At 49.7% G+C, this 22,976-nt stretch overlaps 1 protein-coding gene across 22 annotated transcripts in view; it reads right to left on the bottom strand.

Moving 5' to 3' along the window:
- Nucleotides 1-2,306: 2,306 nt before the first annotated feature.
- DYSF (dysferlin) overlaps nt 2,307-22,976 on the bottom strand; it is a 222,362-nt gene continuing 201,692 nt past the window's right edge. For all 22 annotated transcript variants that reach the window (XM_082671898.1, XM_082671901.1, XM_082671904.1 and 19 more), the window contains 5 exons: nt 19,657-19,756; nt 9,477-9,655; nt 7,789-7,898; nt 6,247-6,394; nt 2,307-2,573 (listed from right to left, as the gene is read on the bottom strand). In XM_082671898.1, coding sequence (XP_082528024.1) covers nt 2,535-2,573; nt 6,247-6,394; nt 7,789-7,898; nt 9,477-9,655; nt 19,657-19,756 — 576 coding nt within the window. In that variant the 3' untranslated portion in view covers nt 2,307-2,534. The remainder of the gene's footprint in view (nt 2,574-6,246; nt 6,395-7,788; nt 7,899-9,476; nt 9,656-19,656; nt 19,757-22,976) is intronic.

The raw sequence follows: 22,976 nt of genomic DNA, 5'->3' as shown, positions 1-22,976 counted from the left end.
TGTTCTTCACCACTTGTGATCATAGACCCTATTGCAGAATTGGGTGAGATCACTGGACCCTCACCCTCTCGAAAGCCATAAGGCTTATACAACCTGAAGCCCCACCATGTGCTCCCAGAAGACTCCTGTCTCCCAAGATAAGAACTAAGAAACCACACCTCTGATCAAGGCCAGTCCAGCTTTAAGTCTTTCCGTGCTTCTTGCTTACCTCCGGAATGAAGTTCAAACTCTTCAGCTGCAGGTACAGGCCCTTCCACACCCAGCCCTGCCCCGAAGAAGCCAGGCTCTCTGACAGCCGGAGACTGGTCTCTATCCCAGCTGCTCAGCACAGCTTTCCCTTCTTAGCCACTGGGCCATTCCAACGCTCCACTCGGATGACATCCCTTCCCTGCCCCAGGGTGTCCCTTCTCTGATACTCTCACAAGCGTTCAAATAACCATGGTTTCCTGATCCACCTTTCCCCCCATGCTGGGAGCTATGGAAGGCCAGGAGTCACATGTAACTCCCTGCTATACCCTCAGAACCTGCTCTAGGGCTGCCATGTGGAGTCTCTCAATAAACATGTGCTGGACACGGTATCTCCTCACCATCCGTTCCTCATTCTCCCTGAGTTTTGCTTGGTGGCCCATATGGTTCCAGGGAGCAGCTTTAACCCCAACCCTAGCCTGACAAGGGCAGAGCAGAGAGAGAATGCAAAGTCTTGGTGACCTAATTGCGGAGGTGAGTGAGCCCTCACCTGAGGTCAATCCCTCTGAAAATTTCATTTCTCTAAAGCCATTATAGTCCCTTTACTCGTTTAAATAATGTTTCCTATGATCTGCAACTCAAAGCAGCAAGAGAAAGCAAATGATTAAAGGAAAAAGTTAATAAGTGGGCACAATGTACCCCCAAACTCATTTAACCCAGCTGATACTTGCACAGTATGTATTTATTTCCTCCAGTGTTCTTGTACCTGTAAGAAAAAGAGAACTTTCTTTCCAAAGCTTACGCCCTCCCCTCCTTCTCCAGAAGCCGGTTCCATTAATTATCCCATTTTCTCTCTCGTGTCTTCGATCTTTCCCTCCTCAGTGGCTTCCTCCTCCCTACCTTCCAATATTCTCAGGTCTCCAGAGCCTCTAAGCTCTCTCAGCACCTCCCAAAGCTGCAGCCCCAGCTCTTCCATCCTTTCACCTCCAGCCCTCTCCGCGGAATCGCCTGCTCACGGCCTCCAAGCAGGCGGGCACGGTGGGTATTCAGGGAAGGCTCACGACCCAGAAGAGTTGGGTAACCCCAGTCCTTGCTGCCTGTTCTGTGCGAGGTGTGGCCACCCGGCTCCAGGTGTCAGGCGTCAGAGTCTCAGGACTGGCCACCCAGGTTCTCAGGGCCCACACGGAGCTGGACACTGAGGGTGTCCTCCAGCCAGAACCTCTCCTGAAGAGAGAAGCACTCTATGTTCAAGATGCAGCTCCCTCACCCAGGAGGGTTCAGGTCATCAGCCCTGTGCCAGTCACCCCCCAGTCCTGCCAATCAGGTGGGGACGAGGCAGGGCCTCAGTCTGGGTCCCAGCATGCAGTGAAGAGACAAGGGGACTGGAAGGCTCACTCTGGGGCCTCGGGGCCTGGGCCACGGGAACAGGCTCACAGCAGGAAGTGGGAGAAGCCCTCCCGCCAGGCTGTGCTCCAGAGTTCCAGCCCACCGGCCAACAGAGGCAGAGGCCTCTATTTCGGAAACGCGATGTTTTTGTGCTCTTTGGTTTTTCTCTAAGTATGTTCTTGCTGCTCTTGTAGATGAAGCCTGATTCCTGCAAGAGATGTCAGCCCGACAGCTAATGCGCTGCTCAGACCACAAGAAAAGGGTGTGTTTATCCAGTCCGGATCATTAAAGCAGGGTGAGGAAACAGAGGGAGGGAACCAAAAAAATTCCAAGAGCATGGGAGACAAGGTCACAGCCAGGGGTCCAGCAGCCCTCCCAGCCTGGAGAGTTTTTCCGAGGGGCTCCATGTGCATAAGTGGAACCTCTTCCCGGGCATGGTGCAGGTAACTGCCACCCAAGCAAAGATCACCGTGGGCGAGGAGATGCCTGAGGAAGGAGGGCACAGGGTGGAGGGGTGTCCCAGAAGCAGAACAGGCTGGGTCTCCAGGCAGGCCAGACATCAAGCCTCAAAGCCCCCGCCACCCCTACCAGTCCTGCCAAAAGATACACAGTCCCACTGGGAACGTGGCACAGATGGCACACATCCCACACACGCGCCCACCCAGACATCCCCTGCACAGTCACCCCATTCAGGTACCACAGAGATACACACACCAACGCCGCTTTGTGGTTCAAACTGTTTTATACTGAAATACACAGGGCTGATCCCCAAAAGCGTTGGGATGGGGGAGAAAGAAATGATGAAAGCGGGGTGGCCACAGGGCTCGATGTCGCCAACACTTGGAGCACGTGCCAGTCCCTCTCTCTGTCTGCCCACCCTGGCAGGACGGTGAGGCCTGGACCTCTGGAGACACTCAGCTGAGCAGGGCAGAGGAGGCAGCCGGTCCTGGGCCCGAGAGTCCTCAGCTGAATGGCTTCACCAGCTTCATGGCGGTATAGTTCTGGAGGGAGGGGGAGAGGCAGGGACAGGTGATGACAGCTGCCAGGGAACCGGAGCTGGGAAAGGTGGCTGATCCGCTCAACCACCTGCCGGCACCTCTCCCTCATCAGCCCCCAGGCCACACTCAGCTCAGCACTCCACCCGGCCAGCGCTCTCGCTGTCACACAAGCCCACACTCTTGCCTGGGGGCCACAGCGCCTGAATTGCTCTGGCTTCTCCCCCGTCACTCCAGGGCCCACCCCCAGGTTCTGCCCAGCTACCGAGAGGACTCTGCCCCTGGCCAGGCCAGGACCGGCCTTTTCCATCAGACAGGTGGCCTGAAGGCACGGCTGCGCTTCTCCCCACCCTCCTCCCACACTGCCCAGCGCGGGAACCTGGGGCTCGCTGGCCACCGCGCTCCCGTCCAAAACGCAGAGAGAGAGTTGGGGTGGGGGGTATAGAGGGATGACCCACAGTGCGGACCAGCCCTAGAGATGGGTCACCCCTGATTAAGCCCTGGCTGCTGCAGGACTGGCAGGAATCTCCCCTCCCCACTCCTCCCCGCAAAACCATGAAAACACATACAACACAACACAGGGCTCCTAATTGGGACAGTATGTTCCCCAGCGCCGCCCAGGAAAGCCAACTCTGGAAACAAAGCCGCCGCTCCTTCCCTGCCAGATCGCCTCCTGCCTCCCCACACTGGCCCTGCTCCCGCTGCCTCTAGGGCAGAGCTGGGAGGAATCAGACGGGCTGCCCTCCCTGTCCCCCTCCCAGGGGAATTTCCAAGAGGGTGGGAGATGAGGCCAACTGGGGGGGGAGCCCCTCTGCACCCAGGCCTCTGCCCCCCCAAGGCCTGAAAGCCAGGTGATGGACGGTCACAGGCCTGGCATCCACCAGGTGACTGGGTGACTTGGCTGGAGGGAAGGAGGATATGCCCAGCTTGTAGCAAAGGCCTGCGAGCAAAAGCAGTCTGCAGCCTCAGACCCAGGCTGCCCTACAGCCCTCGCCTAGGATCTCACCCCACATGCCAGCTCTGGAGAGAGAAGGCAGGGCTGGCATTCGAAACAGGACACATCCCGAAGATCTCAAAGGAGATTGATGCTGCTGCTGGGGACTCAGGACACAGGGAAGAGGCTCTGACCAGGGCCTGCCCGCAGGGCTTTGGGGTAAGGCTGCCCCAGGGACGAGAAAGGACCACAGGCTGGAAGGGACTGGAAATCTTCTGTCCGTCTCCCAGCCAAGCAGCAGGGCCTCCTTCCCCAGGTCCCTGAGGCCTAGTCTGCAGCCCTAGTGCCTTGCAGGGGCGGGGCCCTCCCCTCAGCTCTTCAGCAGAAGGCTGGCTTGACATGCAGCCCCCCTGGGGAAGGCAAAATCGCTCCCCTATCCACAGTGCTAGTCACAGCAGGTCAGCGCTGACCTATCCCAGCCCCTTCCTCACGCGACGGGAGGGCCTGGCCACGGTCACTGGGGAGCCACTGACAGAGCCAGAACCCAGCCAACAGCTCCTGACTCCACATGGAGCTGTGCTCCACACAGCAGCGATGCTCTGACCTCGATGTTCCCAAGGCAGATTCTCCTCAGCAGGCCTGGGGCTGGCCCAGGACTCTGCATTTCTTACCAGCTCCCTGGTGCTGCCGCTGCTTGCTCCTCAGCCCACCTCCTCAAGGAGCGAGGGTCCACACCAGCTCCCCTTTGCCCACGCTCCCCGGCCTGGCCTCTCAGTGAGGCGTTAGGCTGTACCCTGTGCTCCCCCTCGTCCCTGGCTTCACTGCATCTCCTCGTGGACCGACAGCTCCCAGGGGCACGGGGCCCACCAGCCTCTCCCTCACCCACACAACACGCCCTCACCTCCCGGACACACTTCGTGCGCTAATAAGGTCTTCACCTGAACCGAGGGGCGGCTGGGTGCCCTCAACATGAGAGGAGGTAAGCCTGAGGACAGGCCAGGTGAGGGCCACTGCGCCTCCCCAACTTGGCCACAGGGCTGCGTCCCAGGGGAGGAGACACAGGGGACCACAAGGGGAGTCCTGGGCCCAACCCCTGAGCCCAGGTCACTGCCAGGGCAGCTACACTCCAGGCACCACCCTTGCTCGTGCCCTTCCAGGGCCCAGCAGCTAACCTTGTACTTGTAATCTGTCTTCCTTTGCTTCAGGAGGGCCCCCCGAACCGAATGAGCTTCAGGGTCCCCCAGCCTGGACCCGCCCCTGGGCCTCAGGCACATTTGGCCAACGGGCCGTGAGTCGTCTCGCTGGGCCTCAGAACAGCCTCAGCCTGGCGCTCCAGGCAACACAGTCAGCTGAGACGAGGGCCCGGCTCGCGGCCCAGCTCACGGTCATCCCAGCTCTAGACCCTCCTTTGTCACTTAGGGTCCAAGGGGTAGCCGGGGCCTGGACGTCCAAACCAGAGCATCCTCTCTGCTGCTCCCACAGTTCATGACCTTAGGGCCTGCAGGGGATTGTTCCGTGGTTTTAACCGTCCTCCTCGTAGGAGGCGTGCTCTGCTGGTACAATGCCTTGCCAGCTACGGTGGGAGAGCGCTCTCGGGGGCCTCCTCCTCCCGGAGGATTCACGAAGCAAAGAGCTCACAGGTGAGTGATTCCCAGAGCGCACTACCCACTGTGGGACAGTGTGCTTGGCCGGCGGCCTGGTGCTGACCAGGGCTGTGGCCGGAACCCCAGACCGGGAGCTGTACACAGGGCTGCCATGCAGCCCTGAGCTGGTCCCTCTCCTCTCTGGATGTGTGTTTCTTTCCATTCAAATAAGGGTGACATGGAGTCGATCACACCATTCCTCTACTTACATACGATTTTGAATTTTTTGTATTAAAAAGTTTCCAAAATTTCAAGAATATTAAAAATCAGGTGTCAGCCTGGGGACACTGTGATCCCTTCTGAGGTTCTAGAGACACTGGGGGTGCTGCTGTGAGGATGAGGGAAGCACAGGCAGGGAAGAGAGCTCCAGAGCCTCCTCCCTTGGGAGGGGCCCCTGGAGCTGGGCACAGCAGTCCCCACGCGGGTGGCCCTGGCCACTCTTCGTCAGGCATCAACTGGCTTCTTAGCAGGTGAAAGGGGCCCCAGTGTTAACTGCGCCCAGTGAGAGGCTCCTTGCCCACCCCCGCCTCGCCCACACCTTGCCCCACGCCCACCCCACTGCAGCAGGCAGGACACACTTTCTCAGGTTCCCAGGTGGCACCCTCTCCAGCCCCAGGTCCTCAGCAGGTGCTATCCTCACAAGCAGAGGACCTTCCCCTCTGCTCTGCCATCTACACCTTCCCTGCCCCTCCTGACCCACTCCACACCCTCCTTCAAGAAGGTTCCCCTGCCCATGCCTGCCCAAGGGGCCTCGCCTTCTGCCAACCCCTTGATTACATAGCCCCTCAGGGGCTTGCTGAGGATGCGGTGTCTCCCCATCACGGGCAAGAACTCAGATTCCCTCACTGGGCTAAGAGCTCCCCAAGGGTCTCCTACCAGACTGGGGACTCCCCAGAGCAGGGCCTATGTCTCCCTCATCAGACCATGGACTCCCCAAAGACAGAAGCTACTTCTCTCCATCAGACACGGGGTGCACTTTGAGGACAATGACAGACTCCCCTGAGAACCAGAAGCTGCTGGAGGTCAAGGGCTGTACCTCCCACGTCAGACCAGGAGCTCCTCCAAGACAAGGGTCTGTGCCTCCCCACTCAGGCCAGCTTACCGGGAAGGAGTAGACGAAGATGCCCAAGAACAGCAGGAGAATGAAGAGAAGGATGAAGAGGATGATGGCGCACCGGAACCGCCGCCAGAGGATAAACTTCATGGTCTTGTACGGAGAGGTGAACCAGAGGAAGGAGGTGTCAGGGCGCCTGTGAGTGAGATCCCAGAGGTCAGCAGGGTACCTCCCACCAGGGCTGCTCCCTCCGGCTCCTGCTCACAAATTGCCCTGGCCCACCCGAGTCAGCCCCCCAGACCTGCCCAGCCTCCAGGCCCCCAGCCCCTGTCCACACCTGCATCGCCCTCTCCTCCCAGCCTTTGCTACAGTGTGAGCCCCGCCCATGTTGCCCTCCTCTTCTTGGTGCTGTCAAGCCCTGCACACCCTCAGGGACCCCGTGCTCAGCCACCCTGTCCAGGTCACCTTCCCTGCCACTCTCTCCTTCCTGACCCAGGACTTAGTCACAGACTAGAGATTGGGGACTGGGCAGAGCTTAAGGGGGCTCCACGTTAGGTGAGCTACGGTCCACGAGCCCCAGAGAAGCTAAGCCACTGGGCTAGAGGCACGGGGCTCGTTCACTGGCAGGGAGTGAACCCAGAAAGCTGATTGTGTCTCATAACCAAGAACCTCAAATCCTTCCCCTAGGTCAGCCTCACAATTCAAAGAGCGGGCAGGATTTTGTGTCTCAGTAACGGCCGTTTTCACATCTGCTTGCGTGCTGCTGGGTCTCCTGGGTCTCTCTGTCTTTCCACCCAGATCCCAGCATCCTTGGGCAGGGATGCCTCTCCCTGCTCTGCCAGCCAGTGGCACTCAGGCTAGCGCTATAACAAAGTGGGCTGTCTGTGCTAAGTGTGACTTGAGCTGAGCAGGCCGTGGAAAGGGACCCAGCGAATGCAGCCCCGCCCCCTCCCCCCCACCCCCCGCCCCCGAACAGCCATCTTTCAGGCTCCGGTAACTGCCTTCAAGGCTTCTGCATCCACTGGTTTGGGATGTAGGCCCCTCCCTTAGAGGCCTGTGAGGTAGGGGAGGCAGGGACTAGGCCCCCATTTCACAGCTGGGAAAATTAAAGCTGAAAGGCCTTTTGAAAGCCACATTGACACCATAGGAGAGCCATGGAAGGCAGCTTGGTCAGGGAAAGACCTTGGTCAGGCTCCGGGGCCAATCAGACCAGGTGTGAGAATTTCAGCTTCGCCACTTTCCTTGGAATGACCTTATTTAACTTTGCTGTGATTGTTTCCTCATCTGTAAAGCGGGGATACTAACAACGACTCAGCAGGGAAGGTTCCATGACACAACATATATATGACAGCACGCCTGGCCTACAACCAAGAGCTACCCAACAGCGCCTGCTTCTGGAACTAGCTGACGAGCCCAGCGTGTCCTGGAATGATGTCCGTCACCTGCCCCCTAACAATGTGTACCCTTGGATGAGTCACACCCCTCTCTGGGCCCTGGGGCCTCTGTGCGGCTATACGGTGAGTGCCTCCTGAACTGTGGATACTCCTCCCCGTCCCCTTGGGCATCAGGGCTCAGGGGCTGAGCACCAACCTTGGGTCCTCGAGCTTGGGGTTCATGTTGGGCTCATCCCGGCCCTGGCCGGCCGGCCGCTCCTCATGTTCGCTCTCAGCCACAATCTCCAAAGTCATCTCCAACTTGCCCTGAGGGGACAAGGGGGACCTGATCAGAGACATAAAGGCTTGGCCCCATGGCTTGGAGAGGAGCCAGGCCAGGACAGATGTAAAGGTCACTTTATGATTTGTTTGAAAAAAAGATACAGGGTGATCTGCTCATAAAAGTACCTGCTCCTTGCAGAACACATAGCAACTACGGAAATGTATAAAAAAGGAGACTGTCACCCATACTTCTACTATGTAGAGACAAGCACTCGTAATACTTTATTCATCAGAGCTATTTTTCTTTGCAAGTATATGAAATATCACGCTGTGTATATATGGTTCTATAGCTTGTTTCTTTCATTTAGGAATATATTTTATTATATAATTATATACTCTTTAAAGTCTGCTTTTAATGCTGTATCTATGCCATGGTTGACCATAATTTATTTAGTAAACCAGTTATTTTGGTTCGTTTAGGTTGTTTCCAACTCTTTGTTGTTATAAATAAACCCTAAATTTTTAATTTTATGGGGTTATTTCTTTAGGAGAGATTTTAGAAGTGGGATGAAAAGTTTCAAGGGCATAAATATTGTTAAGTCTCTGGCTATATATTACTACATTGTTTCCCCAAATGGTAAAAATCATTAGCCTGCCCAACAGAGGTAAATGAGAAGGCTGTCTCTCTGCATCCTCACTAGCAATAAGTGTTTCTATTTTTTAAAAATCCTAATATAATACATAAAAAATGTTTTCACATTTTAAAGCATTCCTTTATGTAATTCCTAGGGGAAATGAACCTTCTTAAATATGTAATGGCCACTGTACTGCTTTAGGTATTATCTATGTATGCCCTTTGCTCATTTTTCTTTTGAGATGTTAGTATTTCTTATTAATTGTTATAATTTGTTATACAACATGGATATTTTATTTCAAGGGCCACTTTAGGGATTGGCTGGCTCTCTGCCGTTTCTAAGTACAGTTGACCCTTGAACAACACGGGTTTTAACTGCACAGGTCCACTTATACACAGATTTTTTCAATAAATATACAGTTGGCCCTCATTTGCAGGTTTCAGATCTGTAGATTAAACCAAACGCAGAAGGTGGACTATGAGACTTGAGCACCCATGGATTTGGTGTCCACGCGGGCTCCTGGAACCAACCCTCTGCTGATACCAAGGAAGGACAGTAAACTCATTTACTTCCTCTGCAGAGGAAGGATGATTCTCCATGGTCCCCAGTCACACGCCTGGGCAGACCTCTGGGCAGGGAGAAGAGGACAAGGACGGCCCCTTATAGGGTTCTGCTCAAATGGGAGTGGCATGACCCCTGTCCTCCACAGGAAGCCCAGCCAGAGGGGAACCCAGGACACAGATCACTGTGAAGGCCAAGGAGCAAGTACAAATTAAACAGCGTCCACGGGAGATTAGGGCATCTTTAGATTTAGATGGGCTTTCCTGGGATACGAGCCTCGAGGAGACGAAGGCGGGGAACTGGCAGGGAAGAGGGACAGTGTCTTGGGAAACAGACAGGGAGGGCAGGATAGAGGGAGAGGAACACGTCTGTGCTGAGCGATTTCTATGGACGTGTCACTTCCACCAACCAGAGGGAACAGACTTACCGCCAGTATCTTCTTCTCACCCTCGTCCGCCACACAGGGCCACCAGCCCTTCACTGTTTTCTGTTCAAAAAGGGACACAAACCACTCCGGGTGGAAAGTGTCATCCAGCTGGTCCAAGGAACACTTCTCAGCTGTCTTGGCAGGCTTGGGCATGCGGTTGAGGTCCAGCTGCAGAGAGCCTGTGGCAGAGGAGGGTGCTTTGGTCCACACTTTCTCAGTCACTGCCAGCCTAGGACCACCCTGGGGCTGGGCAAGTTCAGCCTCCTCAGCTTCTATCCATGGTCTTAGCCCCATGGCTCAAACTCCACTCCCCACCCACTGCCTCTCATTCCATCTGTACAGCTTCCCATCCATCTATCCATGCACGCATATGCCTGCTACTGTGCCCTGACTGATTCACCCTTAACAGAACTTCCCACCTGCTCAACTGTTCATCTTACTATGCACAAATTCACTCATTCACCCATCGTCTACATCCATCAACCATCAACTTTTTAAACTGTTTTTAGTGCAGTAAAATATTTATAGATAAGATAAAATTTATTTTAACCATGTTCAGATGTATACTTCAGTGGCATGAATTACATTCACAACATTTTGCAACCATCAGCACTACCTATTTCCATAACTTTTTCATTCCCCCCAAACAGCAACTCTGTATCCATTAAGTAATAACTCCCCATTCCCCTCTCCTCTCAGCCCTGCTAACCTCTAAATCTACTTTCTGTCTCTATGAAAAAGCCTATTCTAGACACTTCATATAAGTGGGATCATAAAAATTTATCCTTTTGTATCTGGCTTATTTCACTTGGCATATTTAGTTTTCCAGATTCATCCATGTTGTAGCATGTATCAGTACTTCATACTTTTTATGGCTGAATAATATTCCATGGTATGTATATACCACATTTTGTTTATCCATTCATCTGTTGATGGACACTTGGATTGTTTCCACCTTTTGACTCTTGTGAATGATGCTGCTCTGAACACTGGTGTGCAGATGTCTTAGTCCCAGTTTTTAATTCTTTTGGGTACATAACTAGAAGTGAAATTGCTAGGTCATATGTTTAGCTTTTTGAGGAACTGCCAAACTTTTTCCCAAGCAGCTGCGCCATTTTACATGCATACCACCAATGTACAAGTGTTCCAATTTCTCCACATCCTCTCCAACACTTGTTATTTTCCATTTTTTGTTTTTGCTTTTGCTTTTTTATAGGTATAAGTGTTATCTCATTGTGGTTCATCCACCAATTTTTTCATCTGCCCACCTAGTTATCCAAGCAGCTATCTTTCTATACTGCTTCATCTACTCATCTATTTTATCCATCTTCTCCAAGAATAGTCCCATCTACTGGGTTGAGCCATATGAAAATTCTGGTATTCAACTATATTTGACATATAAAAACAGCAATTTCATGAGGTTTCACCTAATCCAATTCCAACAACACGAAGTCAATGGGATTGGAGCATAGGTTACTGAAGGGATTAAGTGAGAGAGGTAAATCTAAAAAATATTTTCCAAGGCCAAATTGAAGAAATTCTGTAACAGGGAAGAGCCAAATCTGACCACATGTTGGATCTGTTTCTCTTACTTTAACCTTTTCTTTCCACTGCTTTTGTTCACTAAAAGGATACTGTCTATACAGAATGGCCTGCCTTGGGGAACCCTGCCCCTCTGCCTGAATGTTGAACCAAGGCGCCTTTTTCAGGGAAACATCCAGAACCTGTCCATCTGTGGATGGCTATAAGAAAGAAGAAATTAACACATCCCCTCCCCGAGGCTGGCTATTCCAGGTGATGTTTGCAAACCTTATGGCCTTTTTACTTTACTTCCTCATCTCCTCCGCCTCTTTGTGCTATAAAAGAAACTGGCATCCAAACCCCAATAAGATGGCTATTTTGAGACATTAGTCTGCAATCTTCTCAGTCTGCCAGCTTTCCGAATAAAGTCGTATTCCTTGCCTCAACACCTCATCTCTGATTCATTGGCCTGTCGTGTGGCAAGCAGAGTGAGGTTGGACTCGGTAACAAATTTGGCAAGCCAGCCAGGAGGCTTGCCGTTTTTTGGCTAGACAGCCCCGGTCAGGGAACATTGTGGCAAGGCCTAGCAGATGCCAGGACCATTTGTCCTGAGGATCTTCCCTTCAAACTTCCCTCAAGCGGTGCCAGCTACTGCAGCGCTTGGCAGTTGAAGCAAGGAAAATACCAACTTCTACGAGTCCACAGACTCAATTTTGTATGGTTAGTCTACCCAATTCAGTAACCAGTTCATTTGTTTTGGTCTTGGTCTTGTTTTGCTTTTGTGTATCCTTTTGTGTTGCGAGTCGATGAACTCGACTTTGTATGGTAAGTTGCTCCAGCGTGCACACTGGCAACATATTTCCCTCTCACTTTGGGCTTTTCCTTTACAGGATAAGCCAATTTGTTTGATTGGGGTACCCTACTGGAGGGGGAAATTGTTGTTGGACTCTACCTGATTTGGAGCCAGTTCGTTGGTTTTGTAGGGTAAGTCTACCCGATTTGGGAACTAGTTTGTTGGTTTTGCAGGTTAAGTCTACCTGATTTAGGAACTGGTTCATTGGTTTTGGTCTTGGTTTTGTGTGCACCGATGCTAGAATTTGTTTGGGCCTTTTGTGTTGGAATTTGTTTGTGTCTTTTGTGTTTTGGTGTTATCAAACTTATAAAAAATGGAAATACTCCATCTATCCTGAAGGAGAGCCCTTTGGGGTGTATATTAGATAAATGGGCAAAACATAGCCATGAGCCTATGACTAAGAAAGACATGATACACTATTGTAATAGGGTGTGGACCCAATATATGTTAGGATCAGAAGAATTATGGTCCCTGAATGGCTCACTCAATTATTATATGATCTCGCAGTTAGAAGTGTTTTGCAAAAGAGCAGGCTGCACCAGCAGTTTCTCCAACTGCTCCCCCCCCACACATGCCGCCAACATATTCACCGCCTCCTGTTTCCCCTACCCATGGGGATCAAATAGAAGCTTCTATGATAACCCCCAAGGCACAGGGACCTGGTTTAGTATCACCATCTAAGACCCAACAGGACACCCAATTTGGACCAGGGGCCACTTCTACAGCAGGGCAGTTTCCCTTGTGCTGACATCCTGTAAGAGGCCAGGGGACTCCCCTGGACTTGAGGCATCCGATTCTAATTTCCCCACAGGAGCCCCAGATAACTTAGACAGTGGAGAACAAGTTGATTGACTACCTTCCCTATTTATCTTAAGAGGCTTGTAAATGTTAAACAAAGGGGAAACAAAGGCATCCTAGGAAAAACTTGACTGTATCTTTGAGATGTGAGTGTCTTATCTGGTCTTCTCAGGAACGCTCATCTCTGCCATCTTTTTGAAATGCAAACTTTGAGAAAAGGGCAAAGTAATTTAGAAATTGACTTGTCAAGGATAAATTAAAAAACTAAGTGTTTTTTCTGTAAAAATTCAGCCATCTAGACAAGTGAACTTGATTTGTTCCATCTGCCAGAAACCTAAATTTAATCCAACCTCTTTTTGTAAACTGATGGGTTTTATGTTGCTGTACGTGACTCAGGGCTGAAATTTTGAAATGAGAACTATGGTGTCTCTGTTTGTTTGTGTCCTTGTATGTGTCTTTGTCTTTGGATAACATTGCTGGGGTTGATTTGCGGATGAGCTCTATTTAATTGGCTTAAAGAAGAGTAAGTTCTTACAAACCAAACAATTCTAAATACAAGAAAAATTAAGCTAAATGAATTTCAGGTTCATGTGCACTGAGAAATATTCAGTATTAATGTTTGTTTGTTGATCTAATTAATATAGACATGTCATTAGAGTCATCAGCATTAAGTATAATACTTTCATTATGCCTAGGTTTAATATAAGCTAAATAAAATCTTGTTATATCTGTTGCAAATTTATCAGCAAGGAAAGTAACTTGATGTAAAGAAACTTTTAAGGAAAGAAAATGCAAATGAGATAAGAGCTTTAGGTGCACTTTTTAAAATAATTATCTTTATCTAAAATTAATCTCTCCAGAGCTTCCCTGGTGGTGCAGTAGTTAAGAATCCGCCTGCCAATGAAGGGGACACAGGTTCGATCCCTGGCCTGGGAAGATCCCACATGCCATGGAGCAACTAAGCCCATGCACCACAACTACTGAGCCTCCGCTCTAGAGTCCACATGCCACAACTACTGAGGCCTGTGCTCCACAACAAGAGAAGCCACGATAATGTAAAGCCCATGCACCACAATGAAGAGTAGACCCTGCTCACCGCAACTAGAGAAAGCCCACGCACAGCAATGAAGACCCAACATAGCCAAAAATAAACACAAATAAATAAATTAAAAAAAAATAAAATTATTAATCTCTGCAGATATTCCACAACTTGAAAGTTAGAATTGTGCTAAAATAAGTTAAGTCATGGAAGGTTTATGGAAAGTGGACCCCAAGAAAAGAGTTTTGTAGATGGTCAGGACTGACTAAGTTTAAAATAAGTTTAACTGAGTAAATGAATTTTAAAAGTAAGCTGGTCAAAAATTTGAATTTGGCTTTTCTCTCTGTTAAGAAGACAAGGTTTCTTAAGATTCTGAACTGCCTCTGATAACAGATTTTAAGTTTTTCTACCTTTTAAGTGATCTGTTCTGTATTTGCCTTTGAAATCTTTTACTGTTACTTCCGCTAAGTGAATAACTATTGTTTCACAGTGACCTGAGATCCTATCTGACTGTTTAAACCCTTTTGATATTTTTTTGACAAAACTTCACAAATCAAATTATAATGAAGGGGCTTCTCTGGTGGTACAGTGGTTGAGAGTCTGCCTGCCGATGCAGGGGACACAGGTTCGTGCCCTGGTCTGGGAAGATCCCACATGCCGCAGAGCGGCTGGGCCCGTGAGCCATGGCCGCTGAGCCTGCGCGTCCGGAGCCTGTGCTCCGCAACGGGAGAGGCCACAACAGTGAGAGGCCCGCGTACCGCAAAAAAAAAAAAAAAAATTATAATGAAGTTCCTTTGAACTCTAACTAACTTTGGGATGCTTCAAAGGGCCCCTGAAACACCCCAAAGAGAGATATTAACTAATTAGGTTCACTTGGTATGTTGAATTACATGGGGAGTGTCAAATAAGTAATAGATCTTCTTAGGTTATACTGTATGGCAAATGACACCGGTATTCTAGAGATTATATGGAGTTCCTAAAATCTGATGTGTGCTGGTAAAACGTTATCCGTCATAATTCTAGTTATTATCTAAGTGTGTTGCACGTCACAGCACTAACCAAGTTACTTTGTCAATTGCATTGTAATCGGATTTAAACGGGCCTTCTTAAGTCTTTCGTCATTATAGACAGTTATGGTTTCACTCTGATGATGCCTTTGTAAAAATGCTTCCTCTTCAAGAAGATTCATAGGAAGGACTTTGGATAAATACAAGTTTCTGGCTTTCAGGCCATAATGCTGGACTGGCTAAGAAATTGAAGAATTCTAATGGGAAACCTGATGGCTTATAAAGCTGTTAACAGGAAGGATTCGTTACATAGAACTCAGTAAAGTGGTGAATATGGTTATAATTTTTATGGTTTCTATCTGAAAAATGACTGCTTTAAATCTGTGTTTTCCAGGTGTAAGGAAAACCTTCCCCTTAAGCTAATTATGACTCACAGTAATTTGGTAAATTACACCTTTGTAAGCCAAATGGTTTGTATTTTGTGTCTCCCTGCATTGTCTTTGTCAATGTTACTAGCTGCATTACTTATATCCTGTCTATTTTATAAGACCGTTGTCTCTTACAGTACCCAGTGTGTAACCAGGCTTCCAACAAAACTTCTATGGCTAAACATCTTGAGGAAATAGATCACATTTATAATGTAAAATAATTGTAATAGTGTGATTCTAGGTATGGGAAGAAGCAACAAGGGAAAATGTCTCCTGGATCATAGTTAGATAGGGGATCCAGAGAATCTTTAATTATCAATAGGGCCTAATCCCAAAACTAGCACTTGGAGTGGCCCACCAAGAATTTTTGCCTGATCTGGGATGAGCCTCCCAGCGCCGTGGGACAAAAGTTGATCATGAAATGTCTCCCAAATATTGGTCAAAATCCCGACCAAGAGGAGAGGATCTGAGAAATTGAATATTTCCTGCCACATCAGTCATTAGCGATTGCAGCCCTCCAACGTGAGCCGGTGAACCCTGAGGAAACTCAGGATATGAGAATACAGGATACAGGCCCCAGATAGCTAAGGTGCATATCAAGGGAGTGATTTCAGTGAGCCCAGACTCTTGCATTTTCCCATACATAGAAAAGCGCTAAATTCCTTAACTTGAAGTGCTCCCTCCCAAGCTTGAAGGCCTCAAAATTCCCACTGAATACATCATAACTCTCAACTTTTAAGCTGTGAATATTTTTTAAGGCTACAGGTGTAAAGGAGACGCTTTCCAGAGAGGAACAAAAGAAACAATGTTTGGAACACTGACACCGATGGACACTCCCAGAAAGATCCATCTGATGAAGCAGTTAGAACGGCCATCGCCCCTTCTTCCACAAGATTGTGGAACGGATACTGACAGTGGGGAATTGTAACAGGGAAGAGCCAAATCGGACTATATGTTGTATCTGTTTCTTTTACTTTAACCTTTGCTTTCCACTGCTTTTGTTCACTAAAAGGATACTGTCTATACATAATGGCATAATGTCTATACATACTGTCTATACTCAGGGAACCCTGCCCCTCTGCCTGAATGTTAAACCAAAGTGCCTTTGTTCAGGGAAATATCCGGAACCGTCCACCTGTGGATGGCTACAAGAAAGAAGAAATGAACACATCCCCTCCTGGAGGCTGGCCATTCCAGGTGATATTTGCAAAACTTATAGCCTTTTTACTTTACTTCCTCATCTCCTCCCCTTCTCTGTGCTATAAAAGAAACTGGCATCCAAACCCTAATAAGATGGTTATTTTGAGACTTTAGTCTGTCATCTTCTTGGTCAGCCGGCTTTCCAAATAAAGTCGTATTCCTTGTCTCAACACCTCGTCTTCAATTCTTTGGCCTGTCGTGCAGTGAGCAGAGCAAGCCTGGACTCGGTAACAATTCTTGAATACCATACAAAGGAGATTAGGTTTTTTTCAGTGTGGAATGCTCAGTTACTGCAAGTATTCATTGACTGGATCTATTTTTCTAGATTTCTTTCTTTCCATTCATCCATTTATCCTTCCATACATCTATCTGCTTTGACTTAACTGTCTACATCCCTCTAGAGCTACCATTTGCTGAGCACTGTATCTATCCATTAATCAGGTCATTATTCTATCCAGCATTTGTTCAACTCTATCAGCATTCATCTATCTATCCACCCATCTACACATCTCTCCATCCCTCAACTACAGATGAATGTTTATTTCCCATTTTAAACATGATCCCAAGATAATATTAAGTAAAAATCAGGATATTAAACTATATATACTATATCTACATAAAGACTACAGTTTCCTATGGAAACATAGGATTATTTCCTGATGGCAAAATTACAGATGGCAAAATTACAGATGGCAAAATTACAGATCTTAACTATCATTTTTAAAATAAAAGTAATAAGTACTCAAAAGAAGTAAAATATGTAATTAGAAAATACATTATGAAGGGGGAAAAAAGAAATCTCTGAATAATACTGTAAGTCGCTAAAAGAGTAGATCTTAAAATTTCTCTTCACAAGAGAAAACATTGTTAACTACATAACTTATTTTGGCTATCACTTCACAATATACACAAACATCCAATTAAAAAAAAAGAAATCTACGGAGTTAAAAAGTAGTAGTTTTATTTTTAAAAACAAAAGATGATCCTGTTTAATTTTATTTTGGACACTGTTTTCTCATTCAATAAAATGCAATTTTTTGTTTGTCTTTTTAAAATTGATTTTCTAAAGCCTCACCTCATAAAGGCAAGATTGATAGACTGATGCTAAAAAAATTATTTAGTCTGTAAGCAAAAAAAAAATTCCATAAAAATGTGAAAAGCAATTGAAAAATGGAGAAATTATTTGTAATGTGTCCTTACTATATAAAAAGCTCTGAAAATCAACAATAAAAGAGGACCATCCCAAAACCACGAAAAAGAAAATCCCATCAACAATATGGATAACAACATATTTTTAAAGTTGTACCTTACAAGTAATGAAGAAATGCAAAGAAAGATAAAAATGAGGTACCACATTGGCAATTTTTTTAAAAAAAAGATAACACTGGCAGCAAAAGTTTAGGAAAAATGGTGCCGTTAAGGCAAACAGGGCACAGGTGAGAATATAAAAATGTAAAATCTTTCTAGAGGGCTATTGAACAAAATGTTTCAAAAACCACTAAAATGTACAAAGACTCTAAAAATCTGCTTCTTAGAGTTCAGGAAAGATACGCACAAAGGGTCCAAAAATGTAAGCCTAGGCTGTCACTCATGCAGGAAATCCTAGAGATGAGCCGAGTACGCACCTAGGGGGGGACTAATGAGGGTCCGATGGGACATCAGGCAGGACATTAAGCACCATGATGCAGATACAATGCAGATGGATAACTCCTGACAGAAAGAATGTTTTTAATATTGTTTTCCCCAAAATCAAGATCTAAGACAGTATGTGTAACATAAACCAATTTTGCTATCTATATGCCATATATGCATGTGTATATATATGTATAAAATACACATATAACACATATGTGTTTGCTTGTATAAGATACATGCCAAAATAATAATACACGCCAAAGTGAAGGTTATCTTAGTTATATTAGTGAAGGTTATCTCTGGGTAGTGAGATTATAATAAAATAGGAAGGGGAGGCATTGCTTATCTCCGGTTTCTAATTTTGCCACAGGAATTATGTATTCCAGAATAATAAGTAAGAGAACAAAAGTCCAACTTAGTGCTATGATTTTGACACCCTGAATCTTTTACAGTGAAGTTGTGGAGCAGCTGCCAGTCCTCCAAGTTCAGGGGACCAGGCTCGGGGTCAGGGGGAAGTGGGGTGAAGAGCAGCCCAACGGGCAGGCAGCCCTCCTCCCCATTCCTACTGGGGCTGCTCCTCAGAGCATCCTCTGCAGGGGCCCAAGAGCTCGGTGACTTCTGCAATCACTGGCCACACAGGGAGGGCTCCAGTGATTCGTCCAAGCCCGCCCTGCCCCCAGGTGGCAGAGCAGAACTGCAACACAGGACTCGTGACTTCCTGGACCGCCTTTCTCACAGGTTCACTATTTCTTTACTGAGGTGAAATTCACATAACAAAATGCACCATTTTAACCATTGTAAAGTGTACAACTCAGTGGCTTTTAGTATATTCACAGCGTTGTGAGACCACCAGCACTATCTAATTCCAGAATATTTTCATCACCCCTAAAAAAACACCAGACCCACGAGCAGCCGGTCCCCAACCTCCTCTCCTTCCAATCCCCGGCAACCACTTTCTGCCTCTGTGGATTACATATTACGGACATTTCATGTAAAGGAATCATACGATATTTGTACTTTTGCGTCTGGCTTCTTTCACTTGGTGTGTTTTCAAGGTTCACCCATGGTGTAGCATGATCTCATTTCTTCTTGTGGCTGAATAACATCCTATCGTAGGGATAGGCCACATTTTCCCAGTGAACTTTTATAGCTGTGATGGGGCGGCTCCTTACAGTCCAGCCAGCAGGCCCCACACCTCACCCTGTGAAGGCACCATCTCCACCTCGTCCTCCAAGCCAGCACTCCCTGTTCCACAGTCAGGGTTGCAGCACACTTTCCCTCAGCAGAGTCCTGGCCCCAGGTGTGTTCATTTGCTCAGTCTCTGGGGCACAAGGGCGAAGAGAGCCTTGAGCCACTCACTCACTAGACTGAGGAGGCAGGGATCCTGTCACGTGAAAGGCCAGACAGCCAGTGACGGAGCTTCTGCTTGCACTGCCTTCACCCTGCGCTCCCCTCTCTTCCTTACCTGGGTCCTACCAACCAACACGGCCCAGCGTTCAATGCCACCTCGGCTGGCAGGCCACCCTGCTGGCCACCCTGATCACCCTGGCACTACCCTGTGTCACCGACCTCACTCAGCACCAGGGACCAGTGACCCTGAGCTCCCTGATCCTCCTGCCAGCCTTCCCACAAGGCCTGAGAGAGGGGTTCTGGGGCAGCCCCGACAGGCAAGATGGCGCTGACCGGAAATGGTGCTCACCCAGAAAGTCATCAAAGGAGAACTTGTCGTTGTCCCAGATCTGGAATACCGCTCGGGCAGGGATCTTGCTCTCTGTCTTGTCCAGCCTCCAGAAAGCATCCTGGCCCAGAGGAGAAGCAGAGGAGGAAGCAGGAGAGCAGGATTAGAGAGGAGCAGTGGTCCCTTCTAGCCTGGAAGGCTGCCTGGAGGAGGCAGTGGAGGGGGACGTCCCTTAGGGACTTGCCAGAGTCAGATCCTAGCAGGAAGACTGTTGAGACCCCAGAGGGCAGTGTTCAAGGGCCCAGGAGGGGACCACGCAGGCTCACTTGACATAAGGTAGCTCCTTTAATCCTCGCAATTCCATGAGTCAAGGTTCTCATTGCCATTTTACAGATGACGTAACAAAGGCTTTGAGAAGTTAAGAATTTGCCCAAAGTCTGACAGGTAATAAAAACAACATTAATATGCACTTCTTAGGCATCAGCCTTTTCCCACTGTGAAATCATTTATGCTTCCAACGACCTATGAGGAGATACTATCTTGAGGAAACCAGAGCGAGTAATTTATCCAAGTCACCCAGCTGGGAAGTGGCAAGCTGGATTCCAACCCAGTCAGTCAGGTTCAAGAGTCTCTTAATCCTGCCCCTGCGATCTTGGGGACAAGGTGGGCTGGCTGGGAACCTGGGTGTCAGGGGGGACCCCCCGACACACCACTGTAAGGATCTGGCACTGGGGGCAGTGTCCCCAGCCCACCCCACCTTCACCTCCAAGAGCTTGCCCTGGGGCACACCGAAAGCTCCCGGTGCTGGGAAGTTCACCAGCCCACTGCTGTCCCCTCCCCGCTTCCTCAGACCAGTCAGCCTGAAACTGCACTGTCTTGGGCTTCTCTCCACCAAGGCCTCGTGGAGCAGCTGAGGGCTGGGGACTGGCACGCTGAGGCCTGGATCCACCCCTGGGTCCAGTCACACTCAACCCAAAGGACCGTCCCTGGGGCTTTCCCACTCACACCTATTCTCTGTCCTCTCACTGTAGCTTTACCTGCGTGGGTGGCAAGGACCCACTGACCATCCCGCAGATGGTGGGTGCCAGGTCACAGCAGGGACCTGGACCCAGTCTCAGGGGGACAGACTCCACGGGAGTCAGGGAGTACTGCTGACCACACAGAGTTTGTCTGGGCCCAGGTGCCCTGTGTACACAGCCTTGGTGGCCCCTTCAGATCACACGGACCCCACAGAGGTCCTGTGACCAAAGGCCGTGGCCGGTGCCCCCGAGGAATGATCACCTTGTGAAGCCGTTGGCTGTAGCCTGCACTGCTGCCTGGGCTGGTGAAGGGGCTCAGGTCCCCACCTGGCCCCTCGCCCCCGGCCCCCATCTGGCGCCTCCCCCTTTTCCAGGCCCCAGCCCTCCTGCAGGTGCCTCCCTCCTCTGGCGGGGCTTTTATGGCCAGCTCTGCAGGCCTGCCTGTACAGGACGCCAGCATCCTCCGTGCCTCTGGCCGGCCCGGTTTATGGGCTCAGTAATGAGCCAGAGGTTCAAACAGCCCCTGGTGGGAGCAGCTGGGCTGGGGCTCCAGCCTGGGGATGGCCCCCCAGGTCCCAGGCACTCATTACGTTCCCAGTCTGGGCCCTTTTACTAGCTGTTTATTTGCAGGGTGGGTGCCTGACGCACAGGCCCGCTCCGGTGGGTGTACTGGGCTCCAGGTGGGGAGCCGGCCAGGGCAACCAGCAGTGGTTCAAAGCCGCCGGATGAAAGGAGACCTTGTACTTTACAACAGTCTCGTCTGGTTAATGGGGTCCCTGGAGGGCCTGCCTGCCAGAGGCGCTGAACCCCTCGGCAGAGGGCTGGCTCTGCAGCAGGACCAAGGAGCCAAGAGGCTGTGCAGTGTCCCTGCACTAACCGCCCCCAGGCTTAGTCCCCTAGCCCAGACCAGCTAATTGGTGCCCCACCGTGGGCACGGCTCCCCCTGCCTCCCAGTGTCCTTTCTCCCAGAGGGACCCGATGGCCCTGTCTCGGGTCAAGCCAGTTCCTCCCTCATGTTCCTGGATGACTTCAGAACCCCTTGACTGTTCTCAACCTCCTCTTCTGACCTCTGCCACACACACCCCTCCAGCCGCCCTCTCCGGAGCCTGGCACCAAGCGGGGGGAAGTCCCGTTCCCTCAGCCCTCACCACTCCGGGCCACTCCCAGCCTCCTTGACTCCTCCCAGCTCAGCATCCCCCATAGCCTTCTCCTTCTCCCAAGGCCAGCCCAGTCCTGCGGGCCATCGGTCCAATGGGTCGGTTCCCTCAGCCCCTCTCTTCCTCTGGAACTGCACTATGGGTCAGTTCAACTCCCTGCTTCCTTGCTGGTGTCTAAAGGGCAGAGATGAAACCCCACTGTTGCCACAATGGAGCCCCCTCAAATTCTTTATCAGCAATCCCGTTGGGCCCTCAGAACTGCCAGGTACCACCAGTTAGCTCCCTCTCCCTCTGCCTTTCTCTCCCCCTTTGTCTCCTTCACTCAATAATGGCTGCTTCCCGCCTTTGTCGTTTGTCTCAAATCACCTGCCACAGTGCCAGGAGATTCTCTCTCTTCCTACTTTGTAGCAAGAACAGAAGACTCTGCTCCCTGCGACTCCTTGCACCCATCTCCACCTGTCACAACAGAGAGGTGGTCCCGCCTCCCGTGTTGGGCCGATCGGCATCTCTCAGCCTCGGTTCCCCAGCCACGCCTCACCCCGTGTAGGGCTTGATGAGCACGGGAGGTGGCCTGAAGCAGGGCCTGGCCGCCCTTCCCCATTCCCTCCGTCCACAGCAAGGACAGGCACTGTTTGTTTGACTTGGAGCTCTCCCCAGCAAATGCAGCATTTGGTTTGTTATGGAAACATCTTTTGATAGACAAACATGCTGAACAAAGGCAAACAGGATTAAACCTACAAATAGGCCAGGCTTTCCTTGACGGCACAGCATCCAGGGCTGTTGCTAAACTCTGCTTTCTGGTAGGCATCCCTGGGTGAAAGAATTCATTTAACCTTATTTAACCCATATTTTCTTTTGTTTAATGGTTTCAGAATGTTCAGCGGAACATTCTGGTTTCTCTGAAGTGCAGATGATTCTGTCTGTTGGGTTAGGAAAGGGTCATGGGGGAAGGATGCGATGAAGAGAATGAAGAGGACCTAGGCAGCCGAGGTCCATTACACATTTCCCTTCTTTAAGCCACACAACCGTTCAGGACAGAAAGAGGAGTCGCAGAAGCTTTGCCTTGGAGCCCTGCGCCACCTCTGGAAGGAAACAGGACCAGCAGGACCCAAACTCCAGAGGGGTATTCACCCTGTGGAACAGGAGAGCATGTGCAGGCGGAGCT

This window comes from Grampus griseus (genome assembly GCF_964374135.1).
Source record: "Grampus griseus genome assembly, chromosome: 15".
Classification (NCBI taxonomy): domain Eukaryota; kingdom Metazoa; phylum Chordata; class Mammalia; order Artiodactyla; family Delphinidae; genus Grampus; species Grampus griseus.
The sequence above is the reverse complement of the archived record's forward strand: the minus strand, read 5'-3'. Positions and strand labels throughout refer to the sequence as shown.